At 40.1% G+C, this 23,947-nt stretch overlaps 1 protein-coding gene and 1 long non-coding RNA gene across 3 annotated transcripts in view; one reads left to right on the top strand and one right to left on the bottom strand.

Moving 5' to 3' along the window:
* The window catches only part of LOC310670093, a 42,620-nt gene extending 30,438 nt beyond the window's left edge, over positions 1-12,182 (bottom strand). For both annotated transcript variants that reach the window (XR_014507520.1, XR_014507521.1), the window contains exon 1: positions 12,091-12,182. This is a non-coding gene — a long non-coding RNA (uncharacterized lncRNA). The remainder of the gene's footprint in view (positions 1-12,090) is intronic.
* GALNT18 (polypeptide N-acetylgalactosaminyltransferase 18) overlaps positions 1-23,947 on the top strand; it is a 261,779-nt gene that overhangs the window by 214,972 nt on the left and 22,860 nt on the right. Inside the window, exon 9 of the mRNA XM_083419760.1 lies at positions 3,100-3,195. Coding sequence (XP_083275886.1) covers positions 3,100-3,195 — 96 coding nt within the window. The remainder of the gene's footprint in view (positions 1-3,099; positions 3,196-23,947) is intronic.

Raw genomic sequence — 23,947 nt, 5'->3', positions numbered from 1 at the left:
TACCACCCATTACAAGCCATGGTTAGCCTGCTGGGCTGCGTTCAGACATTCAAACAAATCACACGTTAACAACTCATGACTTAGTGTTATCAGTGAAAAACACCGAGTTGGGGACAGATTCATGTGAGAGAAGATGGGGCTTCAAATATCCTCTTCCTAAATATTTAGGGCTACATTTGTAACTGCCGGCATTTTGAGCTGAGCCCAGAAATCAGTTGGTAAGCCAGAGCAGATTGAATAAAGTTAAAATAAGAGACTTGGAAAAGCAAACCCTGGAAAATTGTGGCTTTTGCAAGAGTGTTTTCTGTACTCCTTTCAAATTCAGCCCGATGTAGAGTGTATGGTAGTCATCAGATCTGGATGTGACCAAGTCATGTGTGCAATGGCCCAATCGGCTTTCTCTAGGAAAGATGGTACACCAAATGAATTTGAGCAAATCCCTCATAGCTGTAATTGGCTCAAGGCAATCCAGGAGCAATGCAGGTTCCAGAAGCACCCCAAACTGGAATGCATCTCTAGGACACCTGAAATTGTATTGTTTTATTAATAATATAATACTTCTTAATGCCCAGATGGCTTTTGAGCAGTTTACAAAACATAAAAACAAACTGTATAACATTGTTAAACTAAGGAATAATTAAAACTGCATCATAATTAAAATATGGAATAAAATGATACCGTTAAAATGTAAAGGGCCATGATTAAAATGTGCACCAAAACAATCCCATTAAAAGCACAGAAATTAAAACAAGAGAATTGCTAGTCCCTCAGTCTTGTAACTCCTCTGCTAGATAATGCATGATGAATTTGACATTTGTGCATTTAAATCACACTTAAGGTTCATTGTATTCCACGTAGTACCTTTTCTCATGAAACTCAGCATTGGAAAGATAGCAGTGTTCTAGCTGTCAGAAAGTGCCTCCAAATAAAATTAATAAAATAGATTTTTATTCTCAGGTTAACAGCCTGTTCCTAATTATGTATACATGTTAGTCCAATTGCAGTGCACTTAATGAAAGCTAAAAATAAAATAAAAACTTACAGTATGACCACAGGCAAAAATAATTCTATGTTTGACAAGATGGTTTCTTTTTTAAACACCAGAGATCTAAAGTTAACTCAGACTCTCATAAAAACTGAGTTGGTTTCTTACTTTATAAAAAGAGTGTTTCTTATTGTTTGGGATGATGCCTAAGGCCTCTGTGATCGAGGATATAAAAATGGAGGTAAAAACAGAACAAGCCCATGGAATAACTGAGTTTTCTGTCACACACTTGTTGGATAAATCCAACATTTATTTGACAGGCATAAATTAAAAGCTCAGATCAGCCCTGCAAAGGTATCAACTGTGCCAGGCTTCTCAAAGAAGTTCTGAAAGAAATCTGAAATCTAAAGGGTACTGGTGCAAGACATGAAATTGTCTTGACACAGGAAAGATAAGTAGTGAATGCAACTGTTCATCTAGTTTCCAAGTGTACTTTTGTCTCACTGTGTGCATTGCTTGCTTTTCTAAAATCATTTGTCCTCTAGATTTGTCAGAAAAGCCTTTGCAAATTGACATATTTGACCAAGCCCTCATTGGTGTTGATACATGCAGCTGCATTATTTTTAGGGGATTTATTCACAGGCTTAAAAGTTTGGGATTAATGTTGGCATTTCTGTCTGTCTCCAGTATTTTCATGAAACGGAGACCTTTTGGAATATGAGAATCTGCCTTTCACCTGATCAGCTCAATGGTCCATCTAGTTCAGTATTGTCTACACAAATTCCAGGATCACTCCTGGAGTTACATTGAGGAGTCTTTCCCAGACCAGATTTATAGATGTATTTAAAAGGAGATTAAACAAAGACATGAAACATTGGTTTATTGATAACTGCTAGTCATGATGGCTTATACTGTCTCCAGGATCAGAGGCAATATGCCTCTGAACATTAGTTTCTGAGGAACTACTATAGGAGAGGAGTTTACTCTCAGGTCATGCATGTGGGCTTCCTATCACAATATAGATTAGACATGCCATTGGAATAATCTGACATGACTATTCTTATGTTCTCTTCTTACGTATATTGATATGCCAAGAATAGAATCATACAACAAAACAACAACACCACAAACTGGCTTATAAATATAAAACCAAATTTACTAGAATAGTAGCTAGAGTAGAGATAGATTTATAACTATTAAAACAACAAACATACGAAGGTGCCATGTGCAAGTCAAAGCCTGGAGATACTGTAAACATGGAGTGGATAAATGTACAACTCTATCTTAACAAGCTGCATGTACAGTAAACGTTATACAGACTGGATAAAGTTTGTGGTGTTGTTGTTTTGTTGTATTATTATCACTGTCACCACATTTGATACTGTGTGTGTGTGTGTGTGTGTGTGTGTATGAATAGAATCATGACATGCAAGGTTGCTTGGATCCTATGGTAAATTAACTTGATGGTAATGGAAACCACCTGTTCTCCCCACCCCCCAAAAAGAATGCCTCCCTGGTCTTGGGCCCTCCTGAACAAACCGTGATGGAATGCAAGGAGTTGCTATTGGGATGAGGAACTTTACCTCCCATAAATGTTCTTTTGAGCAAATTTCCTCACTCCCTTAGCATCCCCCAGCCCACAATCCACCTTGTTCAGGAGGGTCTCTGATTCCCCCCGAGAGGCTCTTTTGGTGAATTGGAGGGCATGTGTAGAGGATAGGAAATATCCTTAACTTACCCTGTCATAAGTACTAAGAGCCATGGCTTTTCCTTCTTATCATTTAGGACCTCCACTAAAGAGTAACCAAGAAAAGGCCAATGACAGAAACAATACAATAATAAAATAAGTAATCATAAATTCACTTGTGGTGTTGGGATCCTAGTGATACAAAGATTTTAGAGAATTGTAATCTTGAATGTAAATGGTGCATTATAGATGATGCTGTAGCATCACATTATTAAACATTCAAGCAATTTTGTGTTTTACTGCCTATAGGTAGTTAAAATTTTATTGCCAAGATATAACTTTGATCAAGTATAATACTTGTCCTATTTTAACAAGCATGTATTCTCTTTTTCCTCTCTCTTTTTCTTCCACTGCCTGTACTCTGTAGCTGCAGAATTCTCTGAAAAGTGATTTGTGCCTTGATCAAGGGCCAGACACAGAAAATATTCCGATCATGTATATCTGCCATGGAATGACGCCACAGGTTAGTGAGACTAATGATCTGATATCTTGCTGTTTCTTTTAGTAGGACGTGTGGGAGGAACCATATTGCAACTGACAGTGGGTTTTCCCCCTATTACAATACCTCCTTAGGCTGTTTATTAGCTCTTTTATAGTAATGGGAGCATTATTTGTGCCATGGTGTTGAGAATCACTGGTCTATTAATTAGTGCCTCCTTGATTCACTCTTGAACAAAAGAATGATTATAGGGCTATGTTTATCATGAATTGTTGGCATGGACCTTTCTTATTGATCTTTTTCAGTAGAAGTCTAATGTGAATATAATAGTATGTATTCAAAGAAATTTATTTCCTCTCTTGCCCTGCTACACTTTTTGAATTACGTGCTTTTAAGCATTTGTAAAATGTTGGAGGTCATTTCTTAATATGCGCAATCCTTCTTCTAAGAAACATTTTCCTCTTTCTGCTAAGTAAAAGTGGCGTTGTAGCTCTTTCAGCTCTTCAGCAAATACCTAGACAGAGCTCAGAGGTCCCACCATTTAATGTTACTTTCTGCTGTAGGAACATTCCATAGGATCATGTCTGCACGTTTCAGTGGTGCTGCACCAGCCCAGTTCCAGCACTATTCTAACCCTTCATGTTGGCCTTATCAGCCCCATGCTCTAACCAACTGAGCTATCCAGCCAAGAATGTGTGGGATTAGGTACAACGTATGATATACTATGCTGTAAATAATACATACTGTACATCATTTGTTAGCTGTTCTCAGAAGTTTTATTGAGTGGCCATAGACTGACAAATAAAATAAGTTATTTGATTTAGCAATATATTTATTAAAAAGTAGAGAGACATCTTTTTTGAGGGGGTTCTGTAATCATATGCAAACCTTTTGTCAAAGAGTTTTATCCCTCCTTATTTCTGTAGGTTTATTTTTCCGTTGTTCTTGCTTCTGACAGTTTCATGATTTTTGAATTTACTGTGGAGACTCACAACATTCGCTAAAGCATGAACAAATTTATACCAGAAGGGGAAAAACTGGCCTTCCTTGCTGGGATCCTGAGTCAATTTTGCCCAGACTTTGTGGTCCGTGGGAGGCTGTGTGTTTTACATTTTTGCTGGAATTTGACTTCTTTTCCTGACTGCTTTCCAAATTGATCACACTGGTGGGGTTGCACTTGACGAAATTATGAATGACAAAGACAAAAATATCAGACAACTTCATCTATCTTGCTTATACGTTGCACTGACTGAGGTTGTACATTGCACAGACTGGATGTTGAACCAGATCAAGGGTTTATTGTTCCCCTTCCAAACGCCTGTGAAATTACGCTAACCAGCATTTGCCTACGGGTTCTCCAAATAACTAACTTCTCTACTTGGTCTTTCACAAGTTCCTGAGAGTCAGTTTTCTTCACCTTCTGGGAATACTCTGTAACTCTTTTTTGATGTATCATTCATCTCCAGTAATGATGCTGGAAAAACACACTGCTAATTCGAATTGGAAATTTTAAATGATATTTCAGAGGCATGCACACAAAATGCTTCCTTCACAGTTGGCATCATTTTGTGTTTTGACTAAACTGTTTTGGAACCAAGTGCAATGTGAATAAGACTGCTATATCGTGCAACCCAATGCTATATAGCCTTTGCAGTGGCTGAGATTTAGCTCTGTACTCTCGCTACTCCCTGTAGCACAATATCCATTCTCCACATAATGAACAGGAAGGGAAGTCCTGCTGCAGGGAAGGATAGACTTGCTATGAAATAAGGAATAGCCATATACCAGGAAAAAAACCTTGGGATCATAAAACAATGGACAGTGCTGGCACAGGGAAGGAATGGGGAACTTGTGACCCTCCAGGTGTTGCTGGACTCCATATCCCATCATCCCTGACCATTAGCCATGCTGGTTGGAGCCGATGGGAATTGGAGTTCCAACAACATCTGAAGAGCCACTGCTGCTTTAAGGTGGGTGGTATGCTCACCGATTTTCCAAGCTGATATAGAGTTGTAATGGTTCTAGGGGTTGCTCGTGCGTAAGCTTGTCCCAACGTCTGGCTGGGTTGCCTGAGTGAACCTTTCCTGTCCGGGCAGCCACTCGCCCGTGACCATCTCAATCGCTGGCAGGATCTGTCACGGCTAAAATGGCTGCTGTTTCTTTAATGCAAATAAAGCTGGGTCAGCATGACTCAGCGGTCTACACCAAGTTGTATATATAAGTGAGAAATGTTAGTTTGGTGCTGTGGCTGGTGTTTGGGTTGGTTGGTTGATTGGTTAGTGCTGGTGTGTATAGTTATTCAGTCGTGTTTTGCACAAGGACTTTTAAGAATAAAACTCTGCAAGGATATTCTCGTGGACTCTTTTTGTGCCGACAAGGGTCCGAGGAGACAAAGGGAGGTCAGAACCCTTTCCTCCTTTTTTTTGCTTTTTACAAACACTGATAGGATCCGTCAGTGGGCGTTTCTTAAACTTCTTCCAGCAAAGAAGTTCTTTGACGCCAAGTCTTCTCCTACTCTCCCTGCGCGGGAGCCTTCTGCGCAAGGAGGGCCTGGGCAGCGGAGGACCCCTTCTCTCCCCGCTGCTCCCTGGCAAGGAGTCATGGGATCGCCTCGACGATTCCCCCATCTCCCCCCCTTCTCCACTGGAGCTACGCTGATTCTCTCCCCCAGACGATGGGCTGCCCCTCCCACTCCCGGGATGCTCTTTGGGATCCCTTCGGAGCTTGCTCTCTCCCTCGGACACTGATGGCAGTTCCCTGACAAGAGTGAATACACATACAATATCCAATATGCGGCGAGATAAGTTTTAAAATATTTTAGTTGTAAAAAAAACCTGAGTTGCTGTTGGGCTATTGACACTAGTCACCACAGAGGTTTCATTTCTGGTAAAATGCATTTCAGATTAATTTGCATCACTTTGGTGGCCAGTTTAAACCACACCTTTCTCTTTCTAATGAGCAGGCAGACTATACTTTAGCACACGAGTGGCTGCCCTGTGGTCCTCCAGATGTTGTTGACCTCCAACGACAGCCAGCATGGCCAGTAGTCAGGGACAATGATAGGCATAACTGCTTTAGCAGATACACATTTTGGAAAAGGCAGTTATGAACAAGACTGTACACAGCTAAGCCGCATCAATTTATGCGACTAAAACAAGTGGGAAAAGAACTATCATTAGCATGTTAAAAATGCTTGTGTTTGTGCACAACCTGTTTCATGCAGACTTTCCTCCAGGGATTATGAGCAAAACCCCTCCCCTCTTGGAGAAAAACAGTCTGGCTTCTCGTGTGTTCAGATATAGTGGGAGTAGAAGCATTTGAGGGCACATCCTAGGACTGGTTCCTTTTTTATTAGCTCTAGGGCCATTCCAGAAATAATTGAAGTGTCTGGTGCAGACCTGGGGAGTTGTTTGTGACATTCACTTCCAGTATAAGAAGTCTTGCAGCAAAATGCTGAAACATGAATGGCAGGCATCTAACACAGTCTGCACCCATCCCTGTACCTTACTAAACCACTGTTGTGCCTTGCAGTCATCTCCAGTGTCCTTGTTGAATGCTACAACCATGGGTGTGAAGTCCTAGCAATCTGTAGGGACATCCTTGGGCTGCTCTGAGTCTCTACCGTATGCCTAAAATTCCTGGATACAAAGAGGGAGTAGTGAAGAAACCGGGGTGCATACAGATGTGAGGCAGGGATTTGCTGCTGCTGATGCTTATGACATTTATTTGTCACTTTTAAAAGCAAAAAGTAACTTGCAAAATTAAATTAAGCTTAAACTCTAGCACTGCATGGCACATTCTTCCTTCGGGTTTTGAGAAGTCAAGATTGCATGTCTTGCAATAGGTCTGTGGCTTAGTGTGGTCTAAGGTCAAAGCTGGCTTCAATGTGCAAGAATTCTGTTCTCAGTTAATATGCATTCATGAGATTTCTTCAGTCCCTCATTTTTGCTTTCATGCTTTTTTAAAGTAAGCTAAATAATATCAGGTTGAACATCTGGTAGTTCAGTTGTGGAGTTGACAAAAAATACTAGAGAGTGAGAGAGAGAGAGAGAAGTCAAAGGCTAGGAATATGGGGAAATATTTTGGAGCTGGCAGATGAACATTTTACATAATTTAATTGTGGTTTCTGTACATTGTGTCAAGCTCTATGACCCAAATGTTAAATCACCTGTTAGTGATTCTGACCCATGATATATCTAGTAGCCATTTAAATGCTGTGCGATACAGAATTTTGTTGTGAATTTGCATATCATTTTACAGTTATCTAAGGTTTTATGGAAATATGGGGTTAAGAAGAAATAACATTTCAAATGTGGCTTGTTCTTATCCCCTACTTTTGCAAATGAATTAGTTTTTGGTAGGAACCATATCTGAGTGGCATTACCACTGGGAAGCAGGACATTTCATTTTTGCTCCAGTTTTATGACAATTTCCCCACTGCCAAGACCACATAGAAGCTCAATTATTGCTGTCAATCAGCTGATCTTTGGTTACAAGGAACCTCTTGGAATGTGCACTCCCAGCACCGATCAGCAGATGGGTGCTGCAAGCACATCTTCAGTTGAGGTTGCCGTAATCACTGATTAGGTGATTGGTGGTTACAGCAACCTCCTTTGAACTTTGATGGATGCCAATCACTGATTGACATCCTATTGCTTCTGAACGTCATCTGAAGGTTTTGGAGGATGCTGAAGTTTCCAATGCAGCTAACTGAAACTATTTTAAAATAAAGAGCTTTGTGGTCCTCAGCATTGACCTGCAAAGCTCCTGCTGGCCAAGCACCCTGACCTTGCTGCCACCTTGCCCTGCCCCATTGTCATCCCATTAAATGCAGTGCCACCACTGCCAGGGAAACACCAGTGCCCCTCACAAGCCATCACTGGAAACCATGGGTGGGACTTGCGGAAGACTAAGACTGCTTCCAGATGGATGAATCCTGGTGCTACCCAGTCATTCTTTTCCATGGTAAGCCACAGTTTCCACGCTATTGGAAGTATTGCACTTTTCCTATGAGTACATCCCACGAGTGCTTGTGGCATAGATGTTGTATGTGTGAAGGGGAAGGTCCAATTAACCTCTTAGCAGTCTTTTGAAACTAATCACATCTTCACCATAACCCTTGTGGTAGGCACAAAGCAGTCTCTGCATTGTTCGCCTAGTGTGGAAGCAGACTTACATCTAGTCTGGCCATGATAAAGTCAGGTGCATTCACTAGCTGCATTTGGCTGCTCAGAGAGAGGAAACATGTTCCTTTTTCAAACTTCTAGATCTTAGCAACTTGGCTTAGGTAGAGTCTTCCTTTCTGTATACAAACAGTAGACCATAGCAATCACCAGGGCAATTTTCATCTAATTTTACTGAAATTATTATAAGTTTAGTTCTTTAGCTTCTGTAGCTCCCTGGAAGTAATCATGATTATTTTAAAATGTTTTTATTTTTTGTTTTGGAATACATAAAGCAACCCCTTTTAATGACTTAAAAAACAACAACACACCAAACAAGCGGACAGCGGTATAATAAATGAACCATCATTGATGTAATGTCAACTCTGACCTTCAGCTTTGTCTGATGCAGTTATGACAGTGACATTTATGGTAGCCTTAAATGAATTCTGCTGCTCAAAACATCATCACCGAGGGCTGCTAGAAGCGAAAAAGGAAGTTGTATGTACCAAGCCAGTCTTTGTTTCCTGAAGTCATAACAGTTTCAGTGAATGAGTAGCTAATCAAATCAGCCAGGTTACTGCAGTTGCCCATCCAAGCTTATATTTCAACAAGACTCTAGAGAGAAAATGCCCTTCTTGGACACAGACAGGCCATCAGCTTCAGCTTGGGATGGAGGTGGTGGGGTGGAATCTCTAAAACCTTTTCAAAATGTGTTTTTGTAGGGATTAGTCATTTCGGGATATTTCAGTAAGAGTGACGAAGGCAGTTGGCTGAGCTATACAGGTTCGTTTCATGAGATGCTAGGGAGATATTTCTCTCTCTCTCTCTTGTGCCTAGCTGGCTGGCTCTTTTAGTATCGGCAGAAAGTTCCCCAGACTCTTGCAAAACACTGGGGGGGGGGGGGGGAATGGCCTGCAAAGTGTGTTTGGTGAAGGTTTTATCACTGTGTTTTGATGCTGTGCATCATATGTTCCATCATTATCGCGTCTGTAATGAAGTAGATGTCTGCGAAGCTGTTTATTTTCTTAAAACTGACTTGAGCATGAAGTAAGCAGCCTGAGGGCCCAAACAAGGAACAAGCATGCTATTTGAAGTCTTCTCCTTTCCCGAGGCAAACTGCAATGGGTTATTCTTAATTTGATGTTCCCTTTTCTTGATTTTTTGTCCTATTCTGTTTATCATAGGACTTTGTCACCTACAATATAAAGTTATAATTTCAATATAAATCAAAACCCTACAGACCAATAGACCCACCTCCAGATTGGGGGGAGCACCTAGGCAGGCTGCCGTTGACCCCTCCCCGCCACTGCTGCAGCACTCAGCCTGTGTGCAGAAACAAGTTACAATATGAAATCAGTCAGAGTTTAAGATCTCCCTCAAAGACACTGCTCTGTGTCCCCTCACCATTTGAAATACCCGTGGCTTCTTGTCATTTTTTGAGGGGCAGGGAGAGGAGGCTCTTTTCAGATATACTTTGCAATTTCCTCCCAGAAAGAATTTTCTCTTTTGATGGCTTTGTGTTGCCACGTTGAGGTGATTTTATTTCAGCGAGCTCTTGGGTCACGCTGGGTTTGTTGAATATTTTGCTGAGGTTTGTTTTTGGGGTTTTTTTTTGCTGGCTGAAGTTTGTCATACTCCCTGATTCTGTTTTATTCTCATTTACAGTATTATTATTATTATTATTATTATTATTATTATTATTATTATTATTTATATACTGCCCTACACCTGGAGGTCTCAAGGCGGTTTACAGAAAATATCAACATAAAAACCACAATATATATATATATACTCAAAATAAAAACAACAACTCAATAATACCCCCCTAAAGTCGTCCCCTGATTCTGGTCTTTTTTCCATTGTTTTTTTTCCCATTGTTTTTGTTAATTTCATTCTGGGCCTATGGCAGAGTCTGAACAACAGCAGCAACAATGTTAAATAAATAAATAAATAACACTGGGTGCACCATTCAAAAGGCACAAATCCAGACACCTGGAACTGCTTGTGCACAATCTTATGCATTAGGTTTGTAGTAGCTCATGGAATGGGGACCTGTGGTTACAACGTCCGTCATCCCTGACCATTGACTATGCTAAATGGTTGAAGGGCATTGAGATGCACTAGAATCTAGAGGTTCACAGGTTGCTTATCTCTGGTGTGTCCACTTGCAGACAGGTGTACACCAAGTCCTGTCTATGGTTAGATTCTTATAGGCCTCAGTTTCTCTCTTCTTTGATATCATAAGCTGTTCAAAAATGGGAGGAGAAGGAGGAAGGGTGGTGATTTCAGCTCATAGCAAAGAAAGAAAGAAAGAAAGAAAGAAAGAGGGAAATGACAGCTCAATTTTGAATTGAATATGTAGAAATGTCATTCTAAAGACCTGAAAGCAGAGCTGGTCATTTTCTCTGTTCCACTTGAATGGGAAAATAAGCTGTAAAATGATATTATTCTATGTCGGAGAAAATCTATTCCATGCTCGTTAATTCCAAAATCATTGTAAGGATACTTCAGCTATTCTTGTGTATATGTAGGAAAGGGAGCAATGTAAGTTTCACATCCATTTCTGGAACTGTAGATTAAAAAAATGTTATTGTTGGACTGAAATACAGTTCATAATCATTCAGAATGGCTAAGAAACAGCTCTGTCTCCTGAGACAGACACATTGATTTCTCAATTTTAGGAAGCATTGTGTTTATGTATTTTGTAACTTACAAATTAAGATAGTGGATTCTAATTTGTTTTCTTTCAGACATTTGTGTTGTGAAACGTCCATATAGTTTAATAGATACCATGAACCATAAAATAAAAAACACATGTGGAAGCAGATTGCCTGCCTAAAACCCTACATTCTTTTCTCCTGTGCTGGATCACAGCTGAAGGCTGTATGTAGTAGCAAGCAGTGGTACTAGGGAGAACATCGCAAGCTTTTTGCTGGAATAATAATAACAATAAATCAGGTTCATGTTTTTAAAATCTAGCAGAGTTTAAGGGGAGAGAAGAAAAATGGATATAAAGGCATTTGAAAAGGAAAAGATAGAGTTGATTCTTAGATAGGTGAGATAGACCAATAGAGAAGGTAGTGTGGCTGGATGTACAACCGACTATAACTAGTACGAATAGCTACACAGTGAGGGAACTGTGTAGCTGTTCCAATTTGTTAATTTAAAAAGGTCTGATTTTCTGAGCTTTGACAAAAATGAAAACTGATAACCTGGGAGGAGCATATTTTTATCATACTGTCATGCAGGTTCCCTGTAAAAGTGAGTGAACAAAGCATGGCTATTTTACAGCAAGGGCCCAGTATGGAAGCTGCCAGAATTCTCCATAGCTCTTAAACAGGGATGGACTGAAGAACCAGAAGTGTAGCCTTGGCTTTCAAATGTAAAAATAATGGGGGAAATACTGATCTAAATGGCATACAGCGACACACACACACACACACACACACACACACACACACACACACATATATACATTGTTTGGCTTGTAAGATACTGTCTTATAAAAACATTTTTATATACATTTTATAAGAAAAGAAACAGGAATGAGAATTAAATTGGGCATGTCATATAACCAGTTTTTCTTTGCTAAAAGAAAGCTTTCAGTGCAGCACTGCACAAAAGAGAAACATCCCACGTCAGCAACTGTGATGTAAGGAGAGAGCTACCAAAGTGACCAAGGTGGTACCTTGAAGATCACAAGCAAAGAATGAGGGGAATCAAACAGTCAAAAATAGCTTGTGAGGAAACAGACCTTAAAATCTGCTGAGGCTGCAATCCCATGTACATTTGAGAGGAAGCTTCCTTGAGATTCAGCTTACTTCTGGGGGAACATGCATAGGATTGCCTTGTCAGTGTTGCATGGAATGTGCATTTTCTCAAGTAAAAGCACTCAAAAAAACAGCACTCCTTAAGATATTTTGCCCTTTTAGTTATATATGTTGATATGTCAAATAGGTGAGTAATGCATCAGTAAAAAATACATATATAATATTCATAAAAGTGAAATGACATGAAGGATGCACGAGTTCAACGCTCCTATGTTATTAGCTTGTTTAGGGTCACTTCACACAGTACATGTTTTACAGGCAGACTCTAAATTGTGACTTTAAGAGGTTGTATATATAGTAAGCTGCCTCTAAGTAAAATAACGAAGCACACACCAAATATTTTTAAGTGCACAGATAGAAATGTGCAGCCTGGATCAATCAACAGACAACTCCTGTTCAGGTGTTAAGCATGAATGGGGAACATAAACACAAGTAGGATAAAATACAACCCCATATATACCCAGCAAATCCCTGCAGTCTGTGGAAGAGTTTCTTCTGCAAGTCCCAAAGATCTCAGAGGCCCACTCCACAATAACTCAGAGCAGGGCTTTTAGTGAACCTGCTGCTGCTCTGTGGAATAGCACCCCTGTCGTGATACAGCAGGTGCCTGCTACCTGTGCTTTTTGGAAACAACAGATGTCATATTTGTTCCAACATGTTTTGTTCTTAGTTGGATAAGTGGGAAATGCCTTGAGTGTCTATTTTGTATTGTTTTAGGGTTTTAAAACCTTTTTTTTTTTTTTGCCTTTTTTATTGTACATTGCCTTAAGACAATTGTAGAAGGTGGAAATTGTTCTGTAGTGCATTTCAGAAGCACACCTTGAGATTCTGCAGCTATAGAGGAATAGCAATATGGTTGCAAGGAGGTCTGTGAAATAGTGTGATCAGCTCTACACAGTTTGCTACAAGATGCTGATAATATAGAGGAAACTAGGCCTCAAGGCAGCCTTCACCAACCTGGTTCCCAAGGTATGGAAAGTATGCATATAATGGCTGGGAAACAGTCCGGAGTAATCTCCGAACTCAGATAAAAATGCTGGTCCTGAGCACATCCCAATCTCACAGTACCTCTGCCCCAACCTGAAGCTATTTTCTGGTTGGGATGCAGTTCCGTCCATTCGGAACATTGAGCTAAATCTGAGCTGATTTTCACAAAATGAAAAGGCCCTAATTGTGTGGTGCCTACTTCAGAGCTAATGCAGTGTAGTGAATAAAAATGTCGATAGCCTCCCATCAGCTCACCGTGGCTGCAGACTAGTCCCTCATTAACGCATTGGGCGCCTGTTGCCGCCTATAAATAACTTCTCTTGACATTGCGGAAAAGCCCTGCCTGTATGCAGTAATAAGAATCCAGAAGACGTTTCATGATTATCCCTATGAGCAATTCATTTGGCTGCAGCCCTCTTTCTTTTTCCAAAACAGAGCTAAATTGTGGAACAAAACTAGCATGCCATTGTATTGTTTCTGCTACTCTTGCTGGCTCATTGTCACACACTTGTTGCACTGCTAAATTCTACCGATAACTATAATATTTAGCTTTGTTCTTGTTGCGAATTTGAATTCTCATCCAGCCTTCAGCACCCCTATGGTCTTTTCCCTCCCAAGCAGCAGTCCACATGCAGCTCTTAATATTTGCAAACCTCTCTCTTTGTTTTTTTGTTTTAGACTTGTAGTAAACGACTTTGAATTCCTTTATATTTTCATTATGAGTCACTTTGTGTTTCCTTTATAAAGGAAAATTATATCACAATAATCAAACGAAGAGCAGGACCCGGCCAGTTTCAGGCCAGTGCTGGAGGAGCTGTGTTTACTCCTCTACAGATAACTTAATCATATCAATCTGTTGCAAAGGGAGAAACAAGGGGCACAAAATCAAGCCTCTCGTTTCTCAAAAAAAGCTGATCACTGCAATTACAGCTTTCTGAAGTGGGCTTGGGGCACCTCCTGGGATCAGAGATGGCAACTCCAGGTGCAATACCTCCGGTTCCTTGCCTAGCTGGGGAGACCTGTTTGGAAGCTTTTGTGTGTGCTTGGTTCTTACCCAGAATATGCAACTTAAAGCCCCGTCTTACACATTTCATTTTAGTCAACATTCTGCACACTGTAAGCTTGGTTCACTATAAAAGGAGAAATATGGGTATTTGAATCAATAATAGGTTCACTCTGTTGAGAAGTATGGTTTTTATCCACAGTTAGAATTTATTTGGCTTGTTTATTTACTCCACGTACATTTGAGGTAATGTAAATCACATGAGTAAAATAAATATACGTGCAAAATGTGCACCCCATATGTGGGTCTGTGATGAATTTATGTAAATACATAGCCATGAGGAGAAATCAAATCAAAACAGCGTAGCATTAACTCACATAGGAGACAAAGTGCATTTGAAAATTCTGTTTAATTTCCTTGACTGAGTATAACTCTGTTCTGCTAAAAATAAGCATCCCAAATCTAATGCTGTGCTGTTTCATGTCTTCACCCTACTGCTGAACTTTTGAGGGTGTTATGGCATAATAGAGAAGACAACCCCCCCCCCATGCAATATACAAACCAGGCTGAAAGCTTTTTAAACAGGGGGTTCTTTCTCACACATTGTTAAATATTTGGATGGTTTGGGTAATCAAATGTAGCCCTGGAGCCAGATGACCTTAGTCTCTTGTAAGCTCTTGAATGTCCCAGGTGCCTCTGTAAAATTTCACCAGAGCCTCAGATATGCTACCTCTGATGTATATATAGGAGATGGGACAAATCTGACAGTTTCAGGTTCTCATTTTCCACATTTCTGCATCAGTTTTTTTGTTTTAAATAGCCTCATGAAAATTCATTTTAGTGCAAATTTCTCTTAATGTACATATTTTGTATACTGTTTCGCATGATACAAACATTTTTGCAAGAACTTTTCCCATGTATAGTGTGTTTTAAATGTTTTTTCCTCACTAATATATGCACATTTATGTGCACTCCCTCTAATATATGCATTTCGGTACACATGGGAATGAAAGGGAGAAAGATGCCGTCACTTAGGGTCCCTGGGACACAAGCACCTGATGAACCCCAACTTAGAACATACAGTTAGGAATGTGTCCAGGACACAAGATAAGTTATCGTATAACTATCTCCCCCTCCCTCCATTTCTATATCACATGTATAAAGTACATTGCAATTCCTTATACCTCGTTTATTCAATCAGTAATCCTATAAGAAAAGTTAGCAGTTTGCCCAGTACACAGATGACCCCCAAACCTCAGGGACTACATTATACTATGCAGTGGTACCTTGGTACTTGAACAGTATCAAGATTTGCTCACGAACAAATTGGCTTCTGAACGCCACAAATTCAGAAATGAGTGTTCTGGTTTGCAAACATTTTTCGGAAGCCAAACGTCCGACGCAGCTTCTGTGGTTACCGTGGCTTCCAGTTGAGTGCAGGAAGCTCCTGCAGCCAATTGGAAGCCACGCCTTGGTTTTCGAACCATTTCAGGAATCAAACGGACTCCCAGAATGGATTACGTTCAAGCAGTCCAAAAACTACTTCTTGAAAGAGATACCTCTTTTCTCCAGTTGGGCTTGGCACAGCTCTGCCTGAATTGCAAGTAAATCAAATTCTCTCTTGATAGTTTTGTGTACAGTATTTTACATTTTGCCAAACAAAATCAGCCAAGCCTAGATTGTGATTTTTATCTCCACAGGATATTCTCAACAGGGTACAGGCAGCCTATTTTTAGTTTTTGATGCATTAAGCATTACACCATTCTACCTAAGATTTTCTGCTCTTTTCTCTCTTTTTTTGCAAATGTAATAGAAATATTGCAGGCTACGGGGGTTAGCACTCTTGAACCTGTTGATCTCCATGGGAGAGATTTATGCACGTGCTTAACTCTTCCATTGGAGTTAATGGGACTTGTTAAATTAATTTCACTTTGGCTGACTATATACTAAAATATTTTGAGCATTCTGCCCACTTAAAACTCTGCCACAGGAAAAGTTCCCACTGCCTTCAGTTGGAGAGTCAGTCCAAACCCCATGTGGTTTCAGTGATATTAGAAAAATTAAGGAAGATGTTCATACAAATAAAGTGTGACCATTAGTATTGTATGAAACAAGTTTTTGCAGTGACAGTTCATATGTTAAATGTCTCTCAATAAATGTTTAAATCTACATTTTATTTAGATACCACATCCATATTTAGCAGCAAATTGGTTAAAGTAAGACAATATTAAAAACTCAACTGCAAACAGGAATAAGAAAAATTCTAAACAAAGTTAATTCAAGTTTTTTTAAAAAAAATAATAATGCAGAATTACATTCTGGCTTGCAGAATTACATTGCAGAATGTTCCTAATAATGTATCCACAGAAGCTATGTTGGTCCCATTGAGATTTCTGGGTAAGCATACTTATAATTGCAGCTTTACTGGGTTATGCAAAAATTTCTTTTTTTCCTTGGCCTTTATTTGTGCCTCTGTTCTTCAACTTTTCACCATAATTTATTTCACATACAATGAAATAAAGCTAGACTCACACTAGAGGAAAATTCCATTGAACTTACATTGAACTCAGGGAAGCTTACCTCCAAGTCAACATGTAAGGTAGTAAACATACTTTGTTAGCCAGCAACCTTTAACCTGTTTAGCCAAATAGCAACATTCCCATTTATTTTCATGGTTGTGGGTTCTACATCAAATAAATCTTAACTCAAAATGAAAAATAACCATCCAAAATTCTTGCCAAGTGAGAAATGTATCTTTTTACCATGATAAAATGCCAGTTCATATGTTGCTTTTATATGTTTTTTTCATCATGAATGTAATATAACCCAGCATAACTGAGTCTTGGCTTCTTACTTTCCCCATTCCAACCAGTGATCCTCTATAATACTCATGAACAGAAGGCAGAATCCAACAAAGCAGTTCCATTAGCATAAGGATTTCTGTTTGCACAGTGGAACTGCACTCTCTCCTCCTGTGCACCCGCTCAAATCTGCTCTGCACAGTTGGGGGAAAGCCCATAATAAGATAAGGAAAGGGAGGGAAAATGTATTGCACAGACAGAAGGTCTTGCACTAGTAGACTACTTTGTTGGATACCACCCATAAGAGCTGCTATGTCTGATACATTTTTGGTGATATTGGTGTTGTAGTTGTTGTTGATGATGATGATATTATTTATATGCTGCCCATCTTGACTGGGTTGCCCCAGCCACTCTGGACTGCTCCCAACAAAATATTAAAAATGCAATAACACATCAAGCATTAAAAACTTCCCTAAACAGGGCTGCCTTCAGATGTCGTCTAAAAGTCAAATAGTTGTTTATTTCCTTGACATCTGATTAAGATCCAATTTTAATCAGCTGCTATGTTTTAGTTGTTACTTGTCTTTTTAATCTGTTGTTTTATACAGTATTATATTATTACTCTCTTGTACAATACCCTTAACAAAGAAATGAAAACATTTGCTACTGAACCCTAATGTGTTGAAAATTAGTAGCAAATTTATGGGCATTCTGTCACTGACTTTCCCATTCATTCCACCTTGAGTCTGATTCAATATTAGTTAATAATAATAATAATAATAATAATAACAATAATAATAATAATAATAATTTATTATTTATACCCTGCCCATCTGGCTGGGTTTCCCCAGCCACTCTGGGCGGCTTCCAACAAAGTATTAAAATACAGTAGTCTGCTAGACATTAAAAGCTTCCCTAAAGAGGGCTGCCTTCAGATGTCTTCTAAAAGTCTGGTAGTTGTTCTCTTTGACATCTGATGGGAGGGCGTTCCACAGGGCGGGTGCCACTACCAAGAAGGCCCTCTGCCTGGTTCCCTGTAACTTGGCTTCTAGCAATGAGGGAACCGCCAGAAGGCCCTTGACGCTAGACCTCAGTGTCCGGGCAGAAGAGTGGGGGTGGAGACGCTCCTTCAGGTATACTGGATCGAGGCGATTTAGAACAAAAGACCTCCAAGTGGCTAGAATATTCTTTTAAAATACCATTGAAAAGTAATAATCAAGAGCAAGTTATATCATAAAATTAAATATAAAATAAAATCAGTAATTTATTTATTTTTAAAGTATACCTCATAAAATCACATGCATTGGTAGGCATGCCTGGATAGGCTCTGTAAACAAGACAGTGAAGGCGCCTGCGGGGAATTTCAAAGTGCAGGCGAAGCCACACTAAAAGATTGATTTTGTGCAACTGTGAAATGGCTGCTATGAGGCACTTGCAAAAGTGCCAGCTTGGCAGATCTAAGTGGTGGAGTGGGAACATACGAGGTAAGGGAATCTCTCAAGTCAATTACTCCACTGTGAGATGAACTGGTGCTCATGGCCAGGCCCCTATTGTGTGTGTTAGCCAATGCCTTCAATTTGCGCAGGGGCAGCCAAAATGCTGGGGAACGCCAGATTTGTGAACTCCACAAATCCCTGACTAATCAGCCTGCACTAGCTGGGGCTACCAGGAGTGAGGGCACCGCTTTGGCTACCCCTGACTCAGCGAATATGTGACTGCTGTTATTTTCCTCATTGCAACACCTCTTTCTGGAGCTTCTATGATTGCACAAAACCCAGAAGCACGTGACAGTCTCCAAACAGCATGCATGCTGCCCAGCCCCAAATAGTGTGGCTGCTTTACATGGTCCCAAGATAGCCACAAAGGGTCTACCGGCTTGTGTGAGCCAGTCTGTTGGCATCCAACGTGCTCTTTAGTCGGTTCTTCATCTTTTAAGTACAAGTGGCGCAATTTTTGATTCTCTAGGTTTCCCCACTCCCCTCTTATTGTAAGTCTTGACAAGGGCAAGACACTAAGAGCAAATAGTGCTAGACATTCAGTCTCCCACGTGCAGGTCCTCCTGTGGTTCTGACTGTGATAAATACAAAGCTCTCTTTCAAAAAAAAAAAAAAATGGTTCGGAAGCCAGAAATTTTAATTCCAGAGTGGAAAGAAAATGCAGTTTGTTTTTATTTCAGGGATTCATCTGAAAATAAGCAGATTTGTAAGAGACCTCTTAACGTTTTATACCAATTTGCTTCTGCTGCAAGTTATAACGGCTTAGTGGAATTATTGATGGTGCCTGAAAGCTTAGTTTGATTCTCCAAATATTCCTTTATTTGTCTCCCATGTTCAATTTATTAAGTACTTGTGTGCAAGAGCATCAATGCTTTGCACAATTCAAAGTGATGTCCTAGAAATAATGTACGTTTATATGGTATTTTGGGGACGCAGGTGGCGCTGTGGGTAAAACCTCAGCACCTAGGACTTGCCAATCACATGGTCGGTGGTTCGAATCCCCTCGGCGGGGTGCGCTCCCGTCATTCGGTCCCAGCGCCTGCCAACCTAGCAGTTCGAAAGCACCTCCGGGTGCAAGTAGTCGCAGGGGAAGTCGCAGACTTAGGTTAATGTTAAATAATGCAAAGACACAATGATTGATTTTAACTTTTTCTTTATTCTTTCTTTTGTAATTCTTTTGTTGTTGTATTGTCTGCATGTATTGTTTTTGTTTTTGTTTTCTTTGTATCTGTTTATTTGTATTGTGTGTTTATTGATTGTAAAACTAATAAAATATCATTTAAAAAAAAAAAAGAAAGCACTTCCGGGTGCAAGTAGATAAATAGGGACCGCTTACCAGCGGGAAGGTAAACGGCGTTCCGTGTGCTGCGCTGGCTCGCCAGAGCAGCAATGTCACGCTGGCCACGTGACCCGGAAGTGTCTTTGGACAGCGCTGGCCCCCGGCCTCTTTGAGTGAGATGAGCGCACAACCCTAGAGTCTGGCAAGACTGGCCCGTATGGGCAGGGGTACCTTTACCTATATGGTATTTTACCAACGACAGAGATTCACCTTGGGATGAATTCTTCACTTTTTTATTTAAAAAAGGCTCAAACAGAAGGTGTCCATTATCATACTGTTATGCAAGAAATTTTTGAGACTTAGGTTTGGGAGTGGGGACTCAACTAACTGGATACTACAGCTGAGCCATCTGTTCCATGGTTTGCTTTTATTTTCTTTGTTGACCTGATAGTTTATTCATGGGCACAGTCTGTACCAGTGCCACTGTTTATAACATACATAGGTTTCATTTAAATTCTGAATGCCAAACTGCCATATTCCTCTTCAGGGTGTTCTGACTATGGCACTGAATTTCTGTGAGTTTTGATTTTTGCTGCAAAACTTGTCATTTTGAGGTACCCCAGTTGTTGTTTTTAAAGAAACCCCTTCCTTTTACTTTTCATGCATTTCCCCACATGTGTTTGCAGGCCATTGAAAGTAATGCACTGCAGATTGAAAACATCCATCATGCAGAAGTTCCCAATCCAGAGTGTGTTACTTTCAGTAGATTGTGCCTCTCTGTTTACAGTCTATCCCAGCCAGTCAATATTGCACAGCTGGAATTGGACAAGGAAGCTTTGGCCCGGTTGCCTCCTAGCAACTGGCCCTCATTCTTTCTTCATCCAGATACCTGCCTTCCAGTGACAGTGCATAAACAAAGTACTACACCAAAAGATGGAGTGTGTCATGGTGAATGCTGAGATGTTCACAAATTGATGGCAAGTAGTGTTGAGCGGAATCAGCATATTCTAAATCAGTTAGTCAGTATGGTGCCCTATAGATGTTGTGGACTAAAATTTCCATCATCCCTTGCCACTGACCGTGCTCACTAGGGCTGATGGGAGGTGTGGTCCAACATCTGTTAAGCACTATATTGGTCATCCTTGATCTAAGTATTCAGATTTCAGTATTCAGTATTCATTTTTTATTGTTTGGAAATGGAGTGGTGGGACCATGCTGATGTCCTGTTTGGCACTAGCCAGGACTCCTGAACACCTGTGGGTTGGTGCTGACCCCTAACTAGGAAAAGCTGGTTTTACTCATAGGCTTGACCGATGCAGACATTCATACCAATACATGTATGTCCAAGGAACATAATCTTGGATGTCATCACACATGACATCAGGGGTGGATCTAGCAACACAGTCTCATGTAAATGTTAAACATAAAGAGGAGAAAGTTGCCTCTTTAAAAATGATTGAACTGTTTGCATGCCAACTAATTAATTAAAGAAATATCTGGGTTTAAGGGAAGCTTTCACAAACCTTTTGGGTGCTTTTGTAAAGCTTGTTTTAGAAACTTGTTGGACAGGAGCTATTTATTGCTTTTGGAAAACATGATACAGATCCTGGTTTACAACTATTATGCTTTTTCTACTTCACTTTCCATGCCTTACTAAAATATGAAGTCTTTATTTCTATGCATTATAACTGTGTAGTGTTTGTAGCAGCATTGCATCTCTGGAGAGCTAAATTCAAAAGGCATTGAATTTGCAGATGACTCTGCTTCAATCCTAAGTACACTTATGTGAAACTAAGTGCCCCTAAAATCAATAGGACTGGCTTCCAAGCAAATGTGTTTATGGCTGCGTTGTAAGTGGAATAAACTAATATTGCTGCTGGAAGTGCAGTTTATATACCAAGATGGAAAACATTTCCTCAAAAACAAATTCCATTGAAATCAATGAAATTTACTTCTGAGTAAATACCTAAAGATTGGCATGAGTGACATCTTTATTATTACTTTGAAGCAAGTGGTTTCATCTTATAAAAATATAGCTTGCTGTCAAGCACTTTTCAGAACTGCTTATGAAGCTGAGAAATCTTCACAATAAATAACTGCTTTGTGTGAGCTGCATTTTGGAGCTTCCCCGATCTGTCACCTGAAAGCTGTCACTGGAGGCAGAACAGCAAATGGCACCTTTGCCCCATGCCCACTCAAGATACATGAGGGGCGCCAACCTGCCCCCCACATTGAGGGGGCCCGGAATCATTTGACGTCATATGCATGTCATGCACAATTTGCAGGGAGCGCAACTAGGTTTCCCATTGCCCCCTGCTGGTTTTGGGGGATAGGGAGCGCAGAGGGTGATGCAAAATGGTATTCGTTTTTTCAATCAATTTCTCATAAAATTTATCCATCTTATATAGGGTTAAAATCACCAGTCTTGTTCCTGTATCCCAGAAGCTCATGTCCCCATCTTCCCCTTTTGTTCTTAATCCTAAATGTGTATATTTATTAATCTTCATCCCTAAATAGAGAAAACTTGACTTCATATAACGTGATTAGTGTCTCTGACTCTACATTAGACAGATAAATTATAGGATTCTTTTGATCCATTTGTTTTAGTAATTATTTATCATGAATAGTTTGTTTTTAATTTTTAAAGTCCACCTTTCCTTATTTCTATTTGAGTTTTGCTGTGCGGTGGGGTTTTTTTTTATAGCATTTTACATTGTTTCAAAGCAGTCAGATTTCAAATTGCTGAGTTGAAATGTGAAGCTTGGATTTTGCCTGACATGTTAATTAGAACACCTGCAGGAAAAGATAATCAATGAAGTGAGATTAATTAGTAAATTGATTCAGCTAGAAATGCCAAAGCAGCTAATCTCCAGGGGGAGATAGAGCAAACTAGTTCCAGATCTCAAGTAATTGTTACACTTCAGGAACTTTGTACTGTTAGTTCATTAGCTATTTTCAGCTGGTGAGCAGGAAAGTATGAGGTCTATAGGCAATATTAAATAAATAAATAAATAAATAACTCGCTAGCTCTAGTCTTCTCCAGTTTTAGAGAGGCTACATTTGGACATCATGATAAAACCATAGTTTCCTGTGATGAGAATAAGCCACAGTGAATGTCAGGTCTGCATGCTCCCCTGTCCTTTCTCCTCCTTTGTCACAGTTGCAAGGAAGAGTGCAGATGCTGTCATTTGCAATTTTCCATAGCCACAGTGTTACATTTTCCAATTTTCCATAGCCATAGTGTTACATGAACCCTAAACTCTGGATAATGTTGACTGCGGTTTATTGCAACAAACCAGCTTCATAACCCATGATTCAAAGCCATTGTGCTTCAAACAAACAATTGTTAACATCAGATAGAGTTGGTCATGTTTGGATGACATGACATGCTATGGTTAATTTCAGCTCCTCTCTGTAGCCACACTAGAGGAAGTAGAGGTGGGAGAAGTGTAGATCACCGCAGCTAGCTCATTCTCAGCATGCTAAATCAGGAGTGGGAAACATTTTTTAGCTCGGAGACTGTATCCACCCACCTAGCAGTCACCTAATATCCTTATAATGTCTGGAGAGTCAAAGTTCGAGTTCAAGTCTCTGCTTGCTATTTTAAAAAGCAGCAGGCAGAGGCTTGTCTCCAGTCTTGCACAGTGGGATCATAGTGCTAAGATCAGAGTATGTCTCTGCTGCTGCCTTTTATAATCAAAGTCTCGACTTCCTCTCCATTAAATAACAACACTTGGTAATACTTACATGCAGGCTTTTCTGCACAGGTATCTCTAGAATGATCAGACCGACAGACTTTCATTAGATATGAGTTGGCTTTTAAAGATGTTGGTGGATCGTAACACCCCAAGTACCCTCAAGGAATGCATTCTGGACAGACAGACATGAGCTTACAAAAACCAAGTGGCTTTATGTGGGGTGTGTAGTGATGAAGAGGAGAATTCAGGTTCTGCTGAAGAGAGGCATAAACAGGGCAAGCTTCGCAATCGAGTGTGTTTCAGGGGGTCCAAGGCAGGCTCCTCCCATTGGAATGCCATTGTTTGAGATACCAGAGAGACTTATGGATGTGGTCATGAAACAGACACATGAAGGATATACCATACATGAAACATGTTCACTGGACTGGTGTGTGTTTGTGTGTGTAAACAGATGGATAGGTAGAATAGAGAGATAAATAGATTCCTTAGTGTGCATAGGAATTGAAAAATGGGAGAG

Source organism: Podarcis tiliguerta (assembly GCF_965153285.1).
Source record: "Podarcis tiliguerta genome assembly, chromosome: 1".
NCBI lineage: Eukaryota > Metazoa > Chordata > Lepidosauria > Squamata > Lacertidae > Podarcis > Podarcis tiliguerta.
This window is presented reverse-complemented; position numbering and strand designations above follow the sequence as displayed.